The sequence below is a fragment of the Sorex fumeus genome, unplaced genomic scaffold (genome assembly GCF_029834395.1).
Source record: "Sorex fumeus unplaced genomic scaffold, SorFum_2.1 ptg000265l, whole genome shotgun sequence".
In the NCBI taxonomy this organism is placed as follows: Eukaryota; Metazoa; Chordata; class Mammalia; order Eulipotyphla; family Soricidae; genus Sorex; species Sorex fumeus.
In genome coordinates, this window is record NW_026606322.1 from 9,852,615 (window position 1) to 9,871,969 (window position 19,355).

At 44.5% G+C, this 19,355-nt stretch overlaps 1 protein-coding gene across 2 annotated transcripts in view; it reads left to right on the forward strand.

Annotated features, from left to right (window-relative positions):
- The window catches only part of DRD3 (dopamine receptor D3), a 62,600-nt gene that overhangs the window by 20,652 nt on the left and 22,593 nt on the right, over window positions 1-19,355 (forward strand). For both annotated transcript variants that reach the window (XM_056109411.1, XM_056109412.1), the window contains one exon: window positions 4,150-4,262. In XM_056109411.1, coding sequence (XP_055965386.1) covers window positions 4,150-4,262 — 113 coding nt within the window. The remainder of the gene's footprint in view (window positions 1-4,149; window positions 4,263-19,355) is intronic.

The window sequence follows — 19,355 nt, forward strand, 5'->3', positions numbered from 1 at the left end:
TCAGGAAGAGAGTGTCTCATTCCTAGTGGGAGGTAACTGTCTGAGAAAAATTTTTGGATGAGCACAATTTTCTCTTTCCTCTATATCTACCCACTTCATCTTTCTCTTCAGAAGCCGCCCTGGTTTGACACTTCCCTGAGTAGGGTACTCCTACTGCCTCCACTAGACATACCACCTTGACGATACTTAACCTCTACAAATTTTATTCTCTTTCTCTGCAGTGAAGTTGTAAAAGTTTCCCTCTCATGGGGTTATAACTGAAAATATAATCTATGTATGTGAAATACTATGCAGAACACCAGGCACATAGAAAGCATTCGATTCATACCAATTATTAGTATCAATGCATATTATGTCAAAGACTATTCAGTCATTCACAACACATCCTAAAGCATGCCAGGTCATTGCTTTAGGGGCCAGAGATTCGGCAGCCAATAAATCAAGCCCCTGCTCCTCTAGAGTTTAGGGGAACAGTTATTTATTCCCCTACCAAATAAATGTAAATTTGTCCCCAAAAAGTTTTGAATACATACAGTAAAAAAAAAAAAACTAATGGAAAAATACAGTCTCTCTGAATGTCCACAGGCACTGTTAGAAGCTAAAGTTTTGGAGAACAAACGATAGAAATGTTTAAAACATTTTTTTTAAAACATTAAAAAAATTTTAAAAACATAATATAGCTTTCTTCTATGAATTATTAGGAGCTTCATAAGTAATTGCTGGATGGATAGATAAACAAATGGGCACTCGGCATAAGCTGGAGCTTCCTAGTGTATATCTCACCAAAATACATATTCAAGGTGGTACTTTTTTTACTTTGTCTAATTATGTTCAATTCCTCCAGTGAAATTTCTTATTTCAGTAATTAATTTTTAAAAGTCTGAAAACTGGAATTCTAGACATCTAGAATGCTAAAAACTCTAGAAAAAATTATCCTTTTACAAATATATATTTTTATCAGATTTTATTAATTTTATTTAACGTTATTAATTTTAATAATATTTTAGTCCCTCCCCCTTTTTAATGTGTTGATCACATTTGTTTTTATATATGATAATTCCAAAATATTAAGTCTTGGTGAGTCTTAATGGCATTTACCATTTTGAAGGGTGGAAAGTTTTTCCCTCAATGTAAAAAATAAATTACTGTAAAATATAAAATAAATTAATAAATTAATCTAACATAAATAAATAATACAAAAATAAATCACTCATGGTTCTGCACTCAGGAAATCACTCCTGGCAGGCAAGGGGGACAATATTAAGTGGTGGATAAAGCTGGCCTAGGCCTGTGCAAGGAAGTGCCCAACCTGTTGTACTATTACTCTTGCCCCCAAAGGTTTTTCATTCTCCGAATATCTATAAATCCCCATTATTCCTTTATTTACGCAGAGTTTAATGGTCGAACTGGAAAATTAAAAAGTAAATCCACAATGTAATGAACAAAAGCAACTGACTTCATTGGTTTGAGCCTCTTGTTTTTGCTTTAAAGCAAAATACCTTTAAATTTGTAAGTCTACAACTGTGCCTCATGGTGTCTCACTAATAAAAATTTTTTAAAAATTTAAAAAAAAAGAAAAGAAAATTTCAAGCTATATGAAAAAGCAATAGCAATTGGAACTAATATGAAAATGAAGATAGATGAAGAGATCAAAATAAAAATCCCAGAAATGAACCCAAACAATAATGGCCACACAAAGGTGGAACTAATACAAAGGGGAAAAATTTATTCAGCAATAGTCCTGGGAAAACTGGACAGTCACATGTGAAGTAATGAAACTGAACCCTTATCTTATGTCATATATGAAAATTGACTCAAATGGATTAAATACTTGAGTAAAACCTGGAACCATTAAATAAATAAATAAAAATACCTTTTATCAGAGTTTCTCAAAATAGAGTCTGGAGAAGATCAGAAATAGAGATGAAATGAGACGTGAAGAGGAAATAAATCCAAAGTGAAGGCCATTCTTAAGGACTGAGAAGTCTATCCAACCTTCCAACTTTTTTTGGTGCAATAACAGGCAAGGGTCATGTAATGAGGTTCTTGGGGGAAAGAAACTAGAGAGAGGAGTCTTAAGGCCTCTCCTACACTGTTTGCTTTCTGGGCCACTCAATGATCCTTAGAGATCACGCTTGGCAGGGCTGGGTGTGGAGCCACATGCTGAGCCAGGACTGGACCCAGGATCTTCAATATGCAAGGCAACGACCTCACCCGCTGAGCTCTCTCTGGCCCTGCACACACCATTTGGACAACACTTTCCCTGGAGATTCTAATTTGGAGACAATTGCATTTATTTTTTATTTGCTCTTTAGTAGCTGTAGAGCTTATATCCCAGCAGGAATATACACATCCAACCACAGTCAGACACAATCTCACCAGTCTTTCCATGAGAACCGGAGTTCTCGAAGGCAGCCCCCTGGGCAGAAAGCCTGGCCGGCGGGGGGCAAGAACAGTGCTTGGACACTCAGAGATTGATGATGGCTCTGAGACAGCTCTCTGGTTCAATGAGGCTATGTAAAAAAAATTTGTCAAGTGAAATAGAAATGTGCTAGAATACAAGAGATCTAAATTCCTGACTCCTTGCAAATATTACTTGGAACAAATTAGAATATGCGTCATTGCATAAGGTCAGAACTCTCGTTTCTGATCCTGAGTGTGCCAGAGAGAACTCAACCTTCCTTCCCATGCCATGGGCCCAGCCTCTCCATCGCTTAATGATTGGAACCTGAGTGTCAAAGACAAGGGCAGTGACACAGATTGAATCTAGTAAATGGCGATAAATGGTGTTCCAGGATGCTCCTGGGCTTTGAAACCAGCAACTGGAGAGATTTTTTTCATTTTGCTGATAGGAATAATGAAAATTGTATTCTCCACTTACTTCCTGGGAAGATGGTGCTTTATCCACTGGAGCAGGGCCAGGGGGTGACTAAAAAGAAGGTTTTGGCCTAGCACACATATCTGGAATCATTTAATTGTGCATCTGTGTGCAAATCACTAACACACAAGAAGTTTTACTGACCTATTGAGTTTGAACTAGATCAGTGATACGCAAACCTTGGAGTGATGAGGCATTTTCTTGGAAATAAAGACTCATGGGTCTCTGATCCAGAGAGTCTGACTCAGTAGGTCTAGGGGAACCATCAAACATTGACACTTTAGTGAATACACACCATGGACCACACTTTGAGAAACACTGGACAAACTGATTTGGAATATGCCCTTCCAGCACATGTTATGTGCTTCTGTCTTTCTTTGGATGACCAGGTAGCCTGGCACTCCCTCCACATCTAGCTTGCAAATAAGTGGCACTATTGGGTGGGAGATTCTCTAGGTATCTGTTAGGCACTCCAAACATTATTACTTCTACTCTTACTTTTTGGGGCTGGAGCGACAGCACAGCGGGTAGGGCCTTGCATGCAGCCAACCCAGGTACAATTCCTCTGCCCCTTTCAGAGAGCCCGGCAAGCTACCAAGAGTATCTTGCCCGCACGACAAAGCCTGGCAAGCTACCCATGACGTATTTGATATGCCAAAAACAATAACAACAAGTCTCACAATTTGTTGAGAGACTTTTCTGGTGCCCTCCGAGCAAATCTATGAACAATCGGAGGACAGTGCTGCTCTTACTCCTCCAATAGGCAGTAGATCATTGATCCATTTTCCCCGCTTCTTTTTTTTTTTTAATTTTTTATTAGTGAATCACAGCGGGGTACAGTTATAGACTTACAAACTTTCGTGCCTATATGTCAGTCATACAATGATCAAGTACCCATCCCTCCGCCGGCATCCATTTTCCATCACCAATAGTCCCTCCCACCACCCCCACCCCGTCATGTTAAGTGAAATGAGTCAGAAAGAGAGGGGCAGACATAGAAAGATTGTACTCCTTTGTGGAATATAAAGTAACAGAATGGGAGACTAACACCCAAGAATAGTAGAGATAAGTACCAGGAGGATTACTCCACAGCTTAGAAGCTGGCCTCACATGCTGGGGGGGAAAGACAGCTCAGATAGAGAAGGGACCACCAAGGAAAGGGTGCTAAGAGGGCCTGCTTGGGATGGGAGACGCCGGCTGAAAGTAGACTATAGCCCGAACATGATTCCCCACTTCTTAAGGAAACTAACGTTCTAGTTTCTGGTTACCAGGTGACTGGCGGAGTGTGGAAGTTCAGCCGCGTTTGCTGCGATGTTTTCGTCACCCTGGATGTCATGATGTGTACGGCCAGTATCCTGAACCTCTGCGCCATCAGCATTGACAGGTAGGACCATGCTTCTCCTTCCAAGCTTGGGAAAGGGTGCTGAGTGCTGAGAGTAATCAGGACAGAAGGAAGCTGTTCAGCCATCTCTGAGGCTTGGGCTTCGCATTTGAGGGCACTGGGGTCACTGCCAAGTTAGAACTTAACAATGGGACATTTTCTTTCCGCTTTTTCTTTTCTACTTTGCTTTGCAATTGAAAAGAAACCACTGTGACAGAGGAAAAATAATTATACCAGAGCTCTCCTAGCCTTTCCTTTCCCCCAGGCCCTTAGAGAGGATTCTGTTTTTGTTTTTCCACCATCCTTTGGGGTTTTTGTGATTCCTAATTGGGAGCAAAAGAGGGAGGAGGACAAGGATGAAAGGTGAGCTGACAGGGTTCGGAAGGAAATTTTCTTCTTATTATTGTTTGGTTCTGGTGACAGGGAGGAAGGGGAGACAGGAGAAAAGCATTGGCAGTATTTGCCAGAGGGAGAGAGGAGAGCCTCGGCAGGGGGGGCAAGGTAATTTTCCTAAGTATGGCTGTATTGACTGATTCCTTCTTAGAGCTTTAGGAAAACAAGCCAAGAATCATCTTTTATTAAAACGCTTTTGGGTTACATGTTTGTAATTTTGAACGGCTCGTAGATGTCCACCCAGAACAATATTTTCTGACCCTAAGAGGACATTGCCCTGACTCTGAACTTCACTGCCCCTCACTTCTCTCTTTGTTTCTGTTTCCCCTTTTTCCTGCCTGAGACTGAGATTAGACATGGCTTCCTTGACCATCCCCATGGCCCCAGAGAGGCCTGGGAAGGAGTTTTTTGTCTAGTTGGTGGTCTCTGTTGCTAGTGAAGATCTTTGATCTCTCAGAGCCTCTGTCTCTCTCTCTCTCTCTCTCTCGCTCTCGCTCTCGCTCTCAGTCTCTCTTCCTCTACCTCTTCTCTTTCTACATCCTTTCTCCTAGAAGTATCAAAGTATCAACCATCTACTTCAGAGTCTAACATATGAACCCAATAAAGTTTATCATTATGGAGAATCAGAATCTAACATATGAACCCAATAAAGTTTATCATTATGGAGAATGTATTGGTTGTATTAAGGCTTTCACATGATGGTGGTGGACCTCAGGGGTGGCTTACGTGAGGTGGGAAGAGAGGAAGATGGTCACCTTCTCCCAATCCACCTCTGCCACCCAGGACCCACTGGGAAGACTATGACTGGTAAAGTCTTCGATGAGCCTCTGCTCAGCACAGGTCCCAGCCACACCTGCCCCACCAGATGACCATCAGGTCACAGCAGACCACTTTGTCTTCTAGGTACAGGAGTTGATCCCCGCCACCCAATTTCTCAGGGAGCCACGCACTCAGGTTGGAGTGAGGATTTGCTCTTTGCAGGAAAGGAGAAGCCAGTCGCAGGCCTTATCCAGCTTTTGGGGGTCCTTGTCTCGCCTTGCAGAAAAAGAATTTCAGAAGTAGATGATCAGTGAAGTAGAAGATTTTATTCCCGGGTTTTTGAAGGTGTGGCAGGGAGAGAGAGAGAGAGAGAGAGAGAGAGAGAGAGACATGCACAAGGGAGAGTGCAGAGCGTAGAGCGTAGGCTTCTCCAAGGGCAAAGAAGCTTTGGTTGGGCTCTTGGGCTGGCTTTTATTATGGGTATCTTCTGGGGTTGTCTTGGTCTGGAATGTTCTGGAGTCTTCTCTGGGCTGAATTGCAAAAGTTAACCAGGTTAAGGGAGGTGTCCGAGGGCATTTGAGGAAGTTCCTTCATGAGGAGGGTTCGATCTCCTTAGGGTCCGTTGCTGAAGGATCTTTCTCAGGTCTTGGTTGACCTTAGGACTTTTACTTCCCAGAAACTTCATTGTAAATTCTGGTGACTTTCTTCTCTAGAAGTTTTATTGTCATGGGGCCTTTCCCTGTCTATCTGCCTGCCTACTTCAGACACAAAGTGATCCATTTCATCTTCATAAACCACTATTAGGAACTATTAAACTCTTACTATCGCCACTTCTAGCTTCTCAGACAACTAAGAAATTTGTCCAAAATCACACAATACCATGGGGCAGTACAGGATTTCAATGTCTATCTGACTTGAAGTTAATAATCTGAGACTTTGAGCAAAGCCTTCTCAAATCTTCATATATACCTTAATTTCTCCCATGAGATCCAGACCATATTCCTGCCTGGATATCCCATTGTTTTCAACAAGGCAAAAATTCTAAAAAAAACAAATAATTTAAAGCACCAGATCATCTTCACTTGATAGTCTATTGGCAACATCGTGATTCTGGGATGTATAGATTTTTCTTAACTCTTCTCTCTTTCTCCACACCATACCCAAGCTTATAAACTCTTTTTCTGCCACCTTCCCTCTGCCCCAAGGCTTCCCCCAACCTTTTCTTTCATAGTGATTCTGCTTATTTTAGTCTCCTATGACCGCTCTCTTGAATATCCACTACAGACTCCTAGCTAGCCCTTCCCACCACGCTGAGAAATATTCCCCCAAAAGCCATTCAAAATCTAGACCTTCTCAAAGGTTCTCAAAATTTACAGAATCCCCTTGACCTGTGTAACAAAAACGCAAATGCCCTTCACAGTGTAGTATTAAAAATTTTCCATAATACAATCTCCAGCATCCTCTTTTTTTAAAGGATGCGCTATTTCCTTCTGCACCAGGATCTGTCACATCCATCTTTTCCCATCAAGTCCTTCTTCATTTCTACAGTTTGATTTCATCTGAACCTCTTAACTTCTTTTTGTCCTTTTACTGAAGCTCAGTGACAGTAAAAACTGAACTTGTAGCCTTATGCTTAACAAGCAAGAGCTTTTAAACTCTGCTGAGGTAGTATAGGGATAAAAGGTAAAGGTAGAGGCCCTCCCGTTGTTCATCGATTTGCTTGAGCGGGCCCAGTAATGTCTCCATTGGAGACTTTGTTGTTACTGTGTTTGGCATATCAGATACGTCACGGGGAGCTTGCCAGGCTCTGCCGTGCGGGCGAGATACTCTCGGTAGCTTGCCAGGCTCTCCAAGAGGGGCGGAGGAATCGAACTCAGGTTGGCCATGTTGGCCACTTGTAAGGCAGACGCCCTACCACTGTGCTATCGCTCCAGCCATAGGGATAGTATAGAAATTAACCTGTCTGCCTTGCACATGGTTGGCCCTGGATCCATTCTTGGCACCAGCAGGAGTATAAATTCCCTGGGCACAAAACCAGTAATAAGTCCTGAGCATTGCCAGTTATGGCTAAAAAACCAAAAAAAATTAATTTAATTCAATTTTTAAAAAAATTACAGAGCTATGGCACCTCTAGTCTGTTTTTTGCTGGGAAGCCTAATGTAGGTCCTCTTGCACTTCCCTGTGTTCAGTGCTCAGAGGGCCCAGGGTTCTGCCCTCTAGAGCAGGAATCAACACTTTGATGCTAGCACTGCAATTTGTGTTAAGTTATATCCAAATGTGAGCTACCGGTGGCACGCACCATCAATGTGTTAAAATTCTTTTCATGTGAGCTGGCAATTCAGAAGAACCAAAATGTGAACACAAAAATCCTATCCTATACTACAAACCAGCCAGTCAACTTTAGAGTCTTTTGACTTTTATCACTTGATTGGATGAGAAGGAAGTTTCAATATTGTGCCCGTGATGCTGTCACTAATGCCTTGAAAGTGTGTTTAAGAATAAAGGGATATTATTGTTTAATTGTAAATATAGCCATAAAAATACTGAATTGTATATTGTGAATGAAAGAATAAATACTGTCAAAAAGTATTTTTGATAAAAAAATATATAAAATTGATAAAACTGTCAAAAACTGAAGGGATTTAGGGCAGAGCCACAGGACAGTGGTAGGGTGCTTTCCTTGTATGCAGCCTACTTGGGTTCGGTCCTTGGAATCCCATATGATCCCCCAAGCACCACCAAGAGTAGTTCCTGAGTACGGAGCCAGGAGCAAGCCCTGCGCATCACTGGGTATGACCCAAAAGCAAACAGAAAGAAGTGAAAGAGTTTTTATAATATTTCTAGCTCTCTGGGAACATTTCATTCTTCTGTGTTATTTTTGAACAATTCATACATGCTCTCAGGAATATATTCTATTTACAGAAGTAAAGCGCTACATCAGGTTTGCCCGATTATCACTTCCACCACCTCAAATTCTTAGACTAATATTACTTCCTTATCACTTATGATTCTCCATGCTGGACCAGGAACGGAACGTTGGGCAATATCCGAGGAACTGCCTGCCTGAAAGTAGCCCAACCTTATCTCAGAAAGGACTTGAGAGAACAGGGGAATCCCCTCCCCTGAAGAAGACCTCTGAGACTCCGAGAGGCTCTGGGACAACCGTTCTCAGCCTTCTCCTTGCCATCCTCTTTTCTCCTGAGTCTGCCTTCTCTATACTCACACTCACACAGGTGGCTTAGAGTGAGCCTGTGGGTTGATCCCTCCCAAGGGCCAGGAACTGCACAAAAGCACCATTTTGCTGGCAGTAGCGATGCCTCGCACACGTTTTCACTTCCACTTCTTTGACAAGAAGAAACCTTGAATTGGCCCCTCCTGTCTTGCCTGGGAAAAGTCCCAGCTGCCTTCACGTACATGAGGGACAAGCTGTGCCTCGGACCCCTCAGGGGAAGGAAGCTCTCTTCTCGGCTTGCATTTCTGAAAAGACCAGTCCTCCCCGAAACTCCGAATGGAGCCTCCATATTCGAGGAATGAAAATAGGGCTTGGAAAAGCTGTCTCCATTATCCTTCACAGCAGTTTGCAGTACACAGCATTAAATTCTGTTCATGGGATGCCAAAGAGCTGGTCAATTCATTACAGATGCAGTCATTCATGCAGACCTTTGGTCTCCGCACAATGCCAGTCACCAAGCTGACAAACTTGACCAAATGGATTCAGCATTTTTTGGTCATGAAGCCCTGGTCCGTAATAACAGGGGAGTAAGAGATAGGAAAGAAAAGGAAATGATAAAAGGGGTTTTGAAAGCAAGTAATACTATTGTCATTAGATTCTTAGGCATCGCTCTGGACGCTCGGATTAATGCCTCCTTTTCTTTATGGAAAAGCAAAGTGGGGGAGCACAGGCCCCCACCCCACTTGGCTCCTTGCCGCCCCCATGGGTCAGCCCCCTCCCACCACATCCTGGGTCAGAACTAACTAGAGGAGAGGGCTGAGAAAGTGGCTTTGAGAGGAGGACACAACCGAGCGAATGGTGAGAATTAGGGTCCTCCGCAAGGAGCCCAGGAATAATGCAACCAAATTCATTCACCAGGGAGTTCTTTAAGTGGCTCTCAAATGGCACCCATCACACAGGCAAGCCTCCGCGCCTTTGCAGAGAGCACAATAGGTACCAGATGAGTCACAGGCACCTTGGATTTTTCGTTTGCATCTAAATAAGCACTTTATATTTGCAAAGGGCTTTGCAGCCCTTTGCAAAAAGCTTTCTCCTTCAACAATTTCACGAGGGGAGTCCGCAGAACTAAAGATTTATTGAGCCCCTGTCTGACCAAAAAAAAGGTGATGAAAAGCAGCCCTCACAGCTCCTGGGCTCATTAAACCCAGGAGGGGAGTTCGGTTCAGGCCCTCCCACTCAGCACAGTTTCTTTCCTTCCCCCTTCCAGCTTCCCCTGGAGGCACCCTAATCCCTTCCCCCCAAGAACACCTCCCACCCAAGGATGAACTCCCAGGAGGTGGTGGGATTCTGCTAGAATCCTGAGAATGTCAGTATAATGACAGTCTATGGTCAGTCACAGAGGGCGCATCCTAGTTGGCTCCTTTGTGTAGCAGTGGTAGGTGCTGAGGCCAGAGAGATAGTACAGCAGGTGGGGTGCTTGCCTTGCACACGGCCAACCCATGTTTGAGCCTTGGGCACCCCAGATGGTCCCACAAGTCCAGCAGGAGTGATCCCTGAGCTCGGAGCCAGGAGTAAGCCCTGAGCATAGGTGACTGTGGACTGAAATCAAAAATAGAAGAATGGGGAGGGAGAAAGAGAGAGAAGGGAAGAAGGGAGGGAAAGACGGAAGAAGAAAAGGAAGGAAAGAAGGATGGAAAGGAAGGAGGGATAGGGAGGGAGGGAGGGAGGGAGGGAGGGAGGGAAGGAGGGAGGGAGGGAGGGAGGGAGGGAGGGAGGGAGGGAGGGAGAGAAAGAGAAGGGAGGGAGGGGGAAGGGGAAGGGAGGAAGGAAGGAAGGAAGGAAGGAAGGAAGGAAGGAAGGAAGGAAGAGACCTTGCCCAGACCACAAGCAGGAAGGAAGGAAGGGAGGGAGGAAGGGAGAGTGGGAGGGAGGGGGGGAGGGAGGGAGGGAGGGAGGGAGGGAGGAAAGGAAGGTGACCTGCTTTTATAGGGTTCCACAAACATCTTGGGCAGAAAGACATCCCCGTTCCTTCCATGTCTGGGCTCTTTCGCCGCCCATCCAGATTGGCATGAAATCTAAAAGGAACTACAAGGGCAGAGAGATGGTAAAGCAGGAAGGGAGTTTGCTTTGCTTATGGCTGGCTTGAGCGCCCACAGGGTATGGCCTAAAAGCCAAAAATAAACAAATACCTAAATAAAAATCAAAGCAACAACATAAATCATTTCCTAAGAATGCACTAGGTATCACACATGCGTCTTTTCATTGTTGCTAACCCTCATGATACCCTGACAGAGCACGGGTCTTGTCCCCATTGTATAGGTAAAGCATGCCGAGAGCTTGCCCAGACCACAAGCAGGCAGCACGGGGTGAGGATCTGGCCAGCCCCTTCTGTATAGCACACCAACTTGTCTCACTAGGAGCATCTGTCCTGGGTCTGATGCTCCTCAGCCTCATTATAAGGCCTGGATTGAATTGCAACACAACCTTGGGCATAGCAATCCACTTCTCTGGGCCTCAGAGAAATGCATGAGTTGATGTTTGCGAAGAGCTGGAGCAATAGCACAGCGGGTAGAGCATTTGCCTTGCACGCAGCCAGCATTGCCAACCCGAGTTCGATTCCTCCGCCCCTCTCAGAGAGCCTGGCAAGCTACCAAGAGTATCTCGCCTACACGGAAAAGCCTGGCAAGCTACTCGTGTCATATTCGATATGCCAAACACAGTAACAAGTCTCACAATGTTACTGGGCCCGCTAGAGCAAAATCGATAAACAACAGGAGGACAGTGACAGTGACAGTGATGTTTGTGAAGCACTTCCAACAGTCAACTGGCATGGGGCAAGTACCATAAATAAATATACTGACAATTGACAAATAAATCTATTGATAATCAGGGATAAGTGCAAGTACCCACCATAAACTCACAGAGATGAACCATCCACAGAGCCTTTGTGCTCGCACAATAGTAATGACAATAATAGTAGTATCAGTTGCCTTACTCTTCACATGGCTGGTAGGTGTCAGTTACTGTGCTAAAAAAAAAAAAAAAAAAAAAAAAAAAAAAAAAAAAAAAAAAAAAACTTCCCAGTGGGGCTGGAGCCATAGCACAGCCGGTAGGACATTTGCCTTGCACGTGGCCAACCCGGGTTCGATCTCAGCATCCCATATGGTACCCTGAGAAACACCAGGATTAATGGATTAATTCCCTAGTGCAACCCCTGTGCACCCCTGGGTGGGTGTGATCCAAAAAGAAAAAAAAAAATAACTTCCCAGAGATAACCTCCCTCCTTGGCTGAACCACTGTCCGCATCGTACAGGTGAGGAGTCAAATACAGAGAGATCCAGCCTCCAGCCCACAGCCAGGGAGGTGGGTGCAGAGCTGGGAGATGCGGTCTTGGGTTTGAACCCAGAGCAAGTGGTCCAGCCTCCCCACCGAAGGAGCCCCCAAGAGCTGGGAGCTCCAAGTCTAGGAAGGAATGATGGGTCAGGCAGCGTGGAGTTCCTGCCAAGCAGCTCTCAAACCGAGGCCTGGCAAGGGCAGTGGAGGTGGTGCCACCCACCCCTCCAACCGGCCCCCGGCTGAGGCCCAGGGGTAGCGCTTCCCGCTGGCACCCAAGCCCGTCCCTGGGCTTTGCAAGCGCGGTTGCATCCTCTAAGATTGAGCAGCCTACTTGAAAGAGAGAAATCGGGGGCCCTGCAGGGGTCCAGGAACCGAGAGGGCTGACTCTCCCCCTCCGTGGTCTCCCCACCGAGCTTGGAGAGCCTCCAGGTGAGCCGTGAACTTCTCACCCCTTGGCGCTGGGCGAGTTCTTGCTGCCTTCGGGTGCCCTCCGATGGCCAATTCTGGAACAGCCTCTGTGTCTGTCGCCTAGGGCACGCTTCCTAGAACGAGGGGGAAAAAAAAAACCTGGAAGCAAATTTGGGGTCCTTGTTTATTCTCAAAGTTCCATCATGTTTAAATAAGAATAAGGACAAAAAATAATGTAGCGATGGAAAATGCAGACTTGTCTCTCACTTCTAGCCCAAATTAGCAAGAATATCTAACATGAAAATATTCCCTATTGCAGGCTTTCTCAAGCTTGCTGAATTACAATGCACTTGGCTGTTAAAAAACAGGCAAGTTTCTTAACAGAGGCAGGGAGAAGCAGAGAACTCGGAAGGTGACATGGACCCAGTCCTGGGGACTGGTCGGTGCAGGAGAGGCTCTGGACAAGGGCCAGAAAAACCAACGGCTGGGTTGGTCCTCTAGAAGAAGACGGTGCCTTTGGTTGAACACCAGAGTTCTTTTAAAGATATTGAAAGTAGGGGCTGGAGTGATAGCACAGTGGGTAGAGCGTTTGCCTTGCATGCGGCCGACCTGGATTGGATTCCCAGCATCCCATATGGTCCCCCGAGCACCACAGGGAGTGATTCCGGAGTGCAGAGCTAGGCTGAATGCAGAGCCAGGAGTAACTCCTGTGCGTCGGTGGGTGTGACCCAAAAAGCTAAAAATATATATATATGTATATATATACATATATAGTAAATATTGCAATTAAACACAAACACACACGCACACTTCTGGGACCAGAGAGAGCATGCAAAGTTTGAGGGGCTTGTCTAGCATGCAGCTGCAGCTGTTGCCCTGGTTCAAATCCTGGCACACCATCTTGGCCCTGAGCACATTCAGGTGTGGCCCCTAGCATGCTAGATGCAAACTTATTAAATAATATGTTCTACCACTTATTGATATTTACCCCCAAACATAGGAACATTCATTTGAAAGGACATGCCTTTGTTCATTATAGTGCAAACACCACATTATGGGAACAACCCAAATGTCCAACAACAGATGAATAGACCGAGAAATGGAGGAATATATACACAATGGAATACGATGCCATTGTAAGAAAGTATGAAGCCAGGCAGTGAATGAGTGTTCCTTCACCACATACCCGCAAATAGAGATTGTACCCAATATTTCTTTTTTTCTTTCTTTTTTTTTATAATGTAGGAGCACTGCTATTTATTCAGCCATTGATTAATCTGATTGAATTGGGCATGAACTCCACATTACTTTTTTTAACATTTTTTTAATTTTATAAGTTAGTTCACAATGTTTACATTCAATATTCTGGAGAATCTGGCAGGCTACTGAAAGTATCTTGCTCACACGGCAGAGTCTGGCAAACTCCCCATGGCATATTCAGTATGCCAAAAACCAGTAACAATGATGGATGTCATTCTCCTGACCCTAAAAGTGCCTCGAATGTGGCACTTTCTAAAATCTCAGGGCTAGGATGAAGGAGACTTACTGGTGCCTGCTCGAGGAAATCAATGAACAAAAGGATGACAATCATACAGTGATTCAAACACCAATACCAATACCACTTGCCCATTATCAAATTCAGAATGTTTCTATCCCAAGTCCCAAGCCCTGTCCCAAAACACAGCCGAAATAATATAGTTCATATTGTCTGTTATGAAGAACTGCTGAACATGCTTACAAAAAAGTGTTTGTATAGGAAACAGTGTGAAGATTGTTCTATTTTGGCAGGAGCCATTAAGACATTCTATAGGATATCACTAACATGTTGTTAAGGTGGGCTGGAGCAATAGCACAGCAGGTAGGGCATTTGCCTTGCAAGCGGCCGAGCCGGCTGACTGAGTTCCATTCCTCCGCCCCTCTCAGAGAGCCCGGCAAGCTACTGAGAGTATCTCACCCGCACAGCAAAGCCTGGCAAGCTACCTGTGACGTATTTGGTCTGCCAAACACGTCACAATGGAGACGTTACTGGACCCGCTCGAGCCAATCGATAAACAAGGGGAGGACAGTGCAGTGCAGTAGTTAAGGTCTGGGTGATGTGAGCTTTGCTATCTATATCTGAAAATATGTATACATGCATATATATCTATTTCCCTCTATGATTTGTTGCCTGCTATCTGAACCCCATCAAATGTGGTAATTATGGAGAATGTCAGTCACAGTCACAGTCGTCCCATTGTTCATCGATTTGCTCGAGCTGGCCCAGTAACGTCTCTATTGTGAGACTTCTTGTTACTGTGTTTGGCATATTGAATACATCACGGGGAGCTTGCCAGGCTCTGGTGTGCGGGCGAGATACTCTCGGTAGCTTGCCGGGCTCTCAGAGAGGGGCGGAGGAATCAAACTCAGGTCGGCCATGTTGGCTGCGTGCAAGGCAAACGCCCTATCGCTGTGCTATCGCTCCAGCATGGAGAATGTATACCCAGTATTTCTGTCCCTCTCCCTCTGACTGACTTCATTTAACATGACATTCTCTAGCTCCATCCATGGAGCAAATTTTATGATTTCCTCTTTTCTTACAACTAGGGAGTACTCCATTGTGTATATGTTTAACACTGTCTTAACAACCTAAGTTATAATATTAAAAATGGAGGGAGCTCTATTTCTTTTTTTTTTTAATTTTTATTAGTGAAACACCATGAGGTACAGTTGTAGACTTACAATTTTTTTCTTTTTGGAGCTCTGTTTCTTTATCCTGAGGAAGAACCTACCTCTATACACATCATGGATTCTGGATACTCTTTTGATGATACGAACTTTAGGTTAGGTGTACAAGAAGCAGAGAGTCCAGCAAGGATAATGCATATAGGATGAGTATTAGTCCACCCCGTTTGGATCCCGGTTTATCTTTCCCTTTATCAGCCCCTAGACTAGAAGGGTTACAGAGCCTCCTACCAGAATCTAGCTTCCAGATTCCCTGAACACTGAGAAGACAAAGGAAAGCAAAGCCTTTGAAGACCAGGCACTCTACATTTGATTGCCTGAGACTGGCTGGGATTGTAATTGTCCTCGATTGAGGAAGGTTTTCTTCAGGGTCCATTTCAGAGCTAATCAACAGCTTCTGACTAGTTGCTTTGTCAGAGAGCCTCTCTAGAACATAAAGGCTCTTTGATGATTTGGGACATCAAGTACATTAATTCATATAGGGGAGTGTCACTCTCCAATCCTGAGGATAGCTCGATCATGTGATAAGACAATAGGCAGAGGAACAAAATAATAGTCATCATAGAAGTATTTTGAGTGCAAATTGCAAGATCTCTAAGATGGAGAGAACCTGGAAAGTTGCAGGGAAGCTGATCTGAGGTAAAGGAAAGGTACGGCAAAGCTTTCTGGGGAAGGGGGAAGGATGGTAGCTTAAAGATATTCTTGTGACTATGAAAGGATGCCCCTTCCCCCGACCCCCACCTGTATTAGTCCAGTTTGACTGGAGTTACATAAATAAGTAACAGGGACCAGTGAGAGGTCTGGTTGGCAAGACAAGTTGAAGGCAAGTTTGGATGAGGGTCCCATGCTTGATTTCTGTTGCAGGTCAAGGAATTGTCTCTGTCTCTGCCCTGACTCATAGGCTGAAATAAAGATATAGACTGGTGATATTCTAGGAATTATCTTTCAGATTCATTCAAATTTTCAGTAGAATCCAGTTTACTTCAGTGGATATAAGAGGTCCCCATTTCACATGAGCTTTTCTCAGCTCTTAAAGGTCTTTCGTTCTGACAATGTTTTTAACCAAAAAAAAAAAAAAACCAGAAGATTTCTCCTTCAAATGAGAAAAAAAAAATTCTCATGCTTTAAAGTCCTCTGAATTCAGGAAGGATATGCCTATATGTTAAAAGGATATGTTCCTTTTAAGAATGTACCTCGAGCCTGAGAGACAGTACAAGAGTTAAGACACTGGTCTTCCATGCCAACAACCCTGGGTTCAATTCCAGGCACCCTACAGGGTCATCCAAGAACAGCTCAAAGTAATTCCTGAGCAAGCACAGAGCTGTATGTAAGCTCTCAGCACCACCAGGCATAGCCCCACCAAAAAAAATTAATAAAATTAAGGATCTCTATTAAACCCACATAAGATATTTTTCCTCTTGATTAACTCACAGTCAATTGATTAATGAACTAATTAGAAGCATATTGTAGTCACAGAAGTGTATCACATTATGTATGTATCATTTTCACAGGTGCAGTGTATATTCAATGCTTGCATTCAGTGGGGAGGGGGGCGGGTTATACTAGGCAGAAATTGGGGGGGTCAGGAGGACATCTTTTAATTTTGCCTTTCCCAGAGAGTTTTTCCACTAGTGAAGTTGGGAAGGCGGAGTTGAGAAAATCTGTTTGGGGAATATGGCAACAGGAGGCCATTCAGTATACTGTGGCCATCACAGAGAGGACGTGATAGGAAAGAAATATTGGAGAGGGGGCTGGAGAGAGAGTACAGTGGGTCGGGCATTTGCCTTGCACGTGGTCGACCTGGGTTCGGTTCCCAGCATCCCATATGGTCCCCCAGGAGTGATTCCTGAGTGCAGAGTCAGGAGTCAGCCCTGAGCATCACTGGGTGTGACCCAAAAAGCCAAAAAAAAAGAAAAATAGTGGAGAAACAGGTCACCATGAGCAAATTCTCAGGGCTTGCTGTCCTGATGAAACGCTCTCTCCTACCTGACTTTGTGACAGACTCCTCACATCCCCTGTTTTCTTGCCTTGTCCTTGATGGATGACCTTTAATTAGGGCCTCTATTGATATGCCACACAGTTTATTTCTTTCATTTTACTCTTCAAGGGCAAAAAAGATAGCATAATGGATCACGTGTATGTTTGGCATGTGGAGGGCAAGTATCGATACTATTTAAAACAAAAAAAATATTTTATGTCAATGTTTGTGGGGAGAAAACCCAAGCAGTGCTCAGATACCCAGGAACCATGTCTGATGATTCTCAAACTGCTGGCCAGTTCAATGCTAGAGCCTAAGGATGCAGATCTACCTGGGTCCCAACAGAGAGGGAATTCCCCAGAGCCACCTCAGTGATGCTCAGAGGCTTCTACAACAGCACCCAGTGATGCTCAGAGGACCATTTGATGCCGGGGACCAAACAGAGATTGGCCACATGGAGGCCTGAGCCGTAACCTCTGAACCATCTCTCTAGTCTTGACACGTTTCTTTTTGTTCATCCATCCCACTCAACGTCAAGCTCAATAAGGACAGGAACAATGTGCCATTTGCACATCACTGTATTTTCAGAGCCTGGCACAAAAACTTAATAAACATCGAATGAGGCAAAGGTTAAATGAATGAGTATTGGTGTCAGCTTCTGGAGACAGGTTTAAGGATGTAAGACACTAGAGAGGTCTAGTTTAGGTTAATTGAATTTGAGAAGACTGAGAACTAAGTGTCTGGTTAAGTTCAATCAGTATCCAGGTATGTGCATGGTCAGTCACAATAGAAAAGGTAGCCATGTCAGGGGGTTATGGTGCCACCAGCAGGTCAATCTCTACCTGTGAGGTGAGTGCATCAGCAGCCTGATGGCACCTTCAGACTTCCAGATACCCCCAAATTGCTGTTGTGCCTTTGGCTAGACCCCAAAAACTTGGGGCAAAGTTTACCAAGAAAGTAAACAGCCAAAAGTTAGGTATGTCGGAGACACACCCACAAACCACCTCGGGCTCAGCTATATAATTGGAGGCATGGCCTCTCTGGTTCCTGATCGAACTGCTTAATGGCCATGATCCCAGAGACTCAGAAACAAATCTCAGAACCCAATGGCTTTTGGCAGAAATACGCCTGATCCCTGCAGTAGGTTACCGGCACTGGGCCATCCCAGGTGGGAATAGGTTTCGTGCCCTGTCCTGTTCCCCCTGGCAGCCCAGTGGCCACCATCCTCCAGAGGCCACTGAACAGTCAGGTTTGGGCCCACAGTGATGAGACACGTGGGACCTTACAGGATGGGGATAGAGCCAGCCCTTTTATCCCCATCCCAAAGAGACCCTGGGTTGCCGCCCATGAACGGCCTCTCTGGTTCCTGATCAAGCCGCTTAATACCATGATCCTAGAGACTCAGGAACAAATCTCAGAACCCAGCAGGTTTTGGCAGAAATCCCTCCAGATTCAATTGTTAAAATTTTGGAATTTCAAAATCGCGCAGCCACTACTGCAGCCACACGACATCATATGTTATTCATAACCAGCAATAGAAAACAAATTGTCTACTGTTGCCTCTTCAGCAGATCTGAGTGTTGGGGTAAAATCCCAAATAATAATGGTGGGTCTGGTGTCAAAATATTGGATGTAATCAAAGTAGAGAGAGTAATGTGGAGATCATCTGCCCCACAGGTAGGGGGAGGGTGTGGGATGGGGGAATACTGGGGATTTTGGTGAAGGTACGGGTGTTTCATTGTATGACTAAGACTTAGACCCGAAAGCTTTGTAATTGCTCTCATGGTGATTCAATAAATAAAATTATAAAAAATGAAAAAAAAGATAGCCATGTCTAACAGGGTGTGGAACTCTGTGATGACCAGGCAAAAGCACGTGCAGTCAACTGAATGCTTCCCCAATCCCAATTCCTATGTTGCAAAGCTAACAACAGTGAGGTAACATTAAGAGGTGGGAGCTTAGGGTGCTGATTAGGTATTGAGTGGGGGAGTCCCCAAGAATAATATTTGTGCCCTTATTTTTCAAACATCTCAGGTAGCCTCCATTTTCTTCCGTCCTAAGAAGACACAGCCCCATTCTTAGATTGGGTGTCGGCACTCCTTGCCAGACTTCGAATCTGAGGCTCCTAGATCTTGAACTTGCCAGCTTCTTGAGCTGTGACCAATAAATGTTTGTTATCTAAGTTGCCCCAGGTATGGCATTTTTGAGCAGGCTGGATTGATAAGGACAGCAAGAAAACTGGATTTTGAAGTCAAACTTTATCAGATATTACTTATCTCTCTTTTCAAAATCTCTGAGACTTGAACACATAGTTTGAGGGTAAGAATGG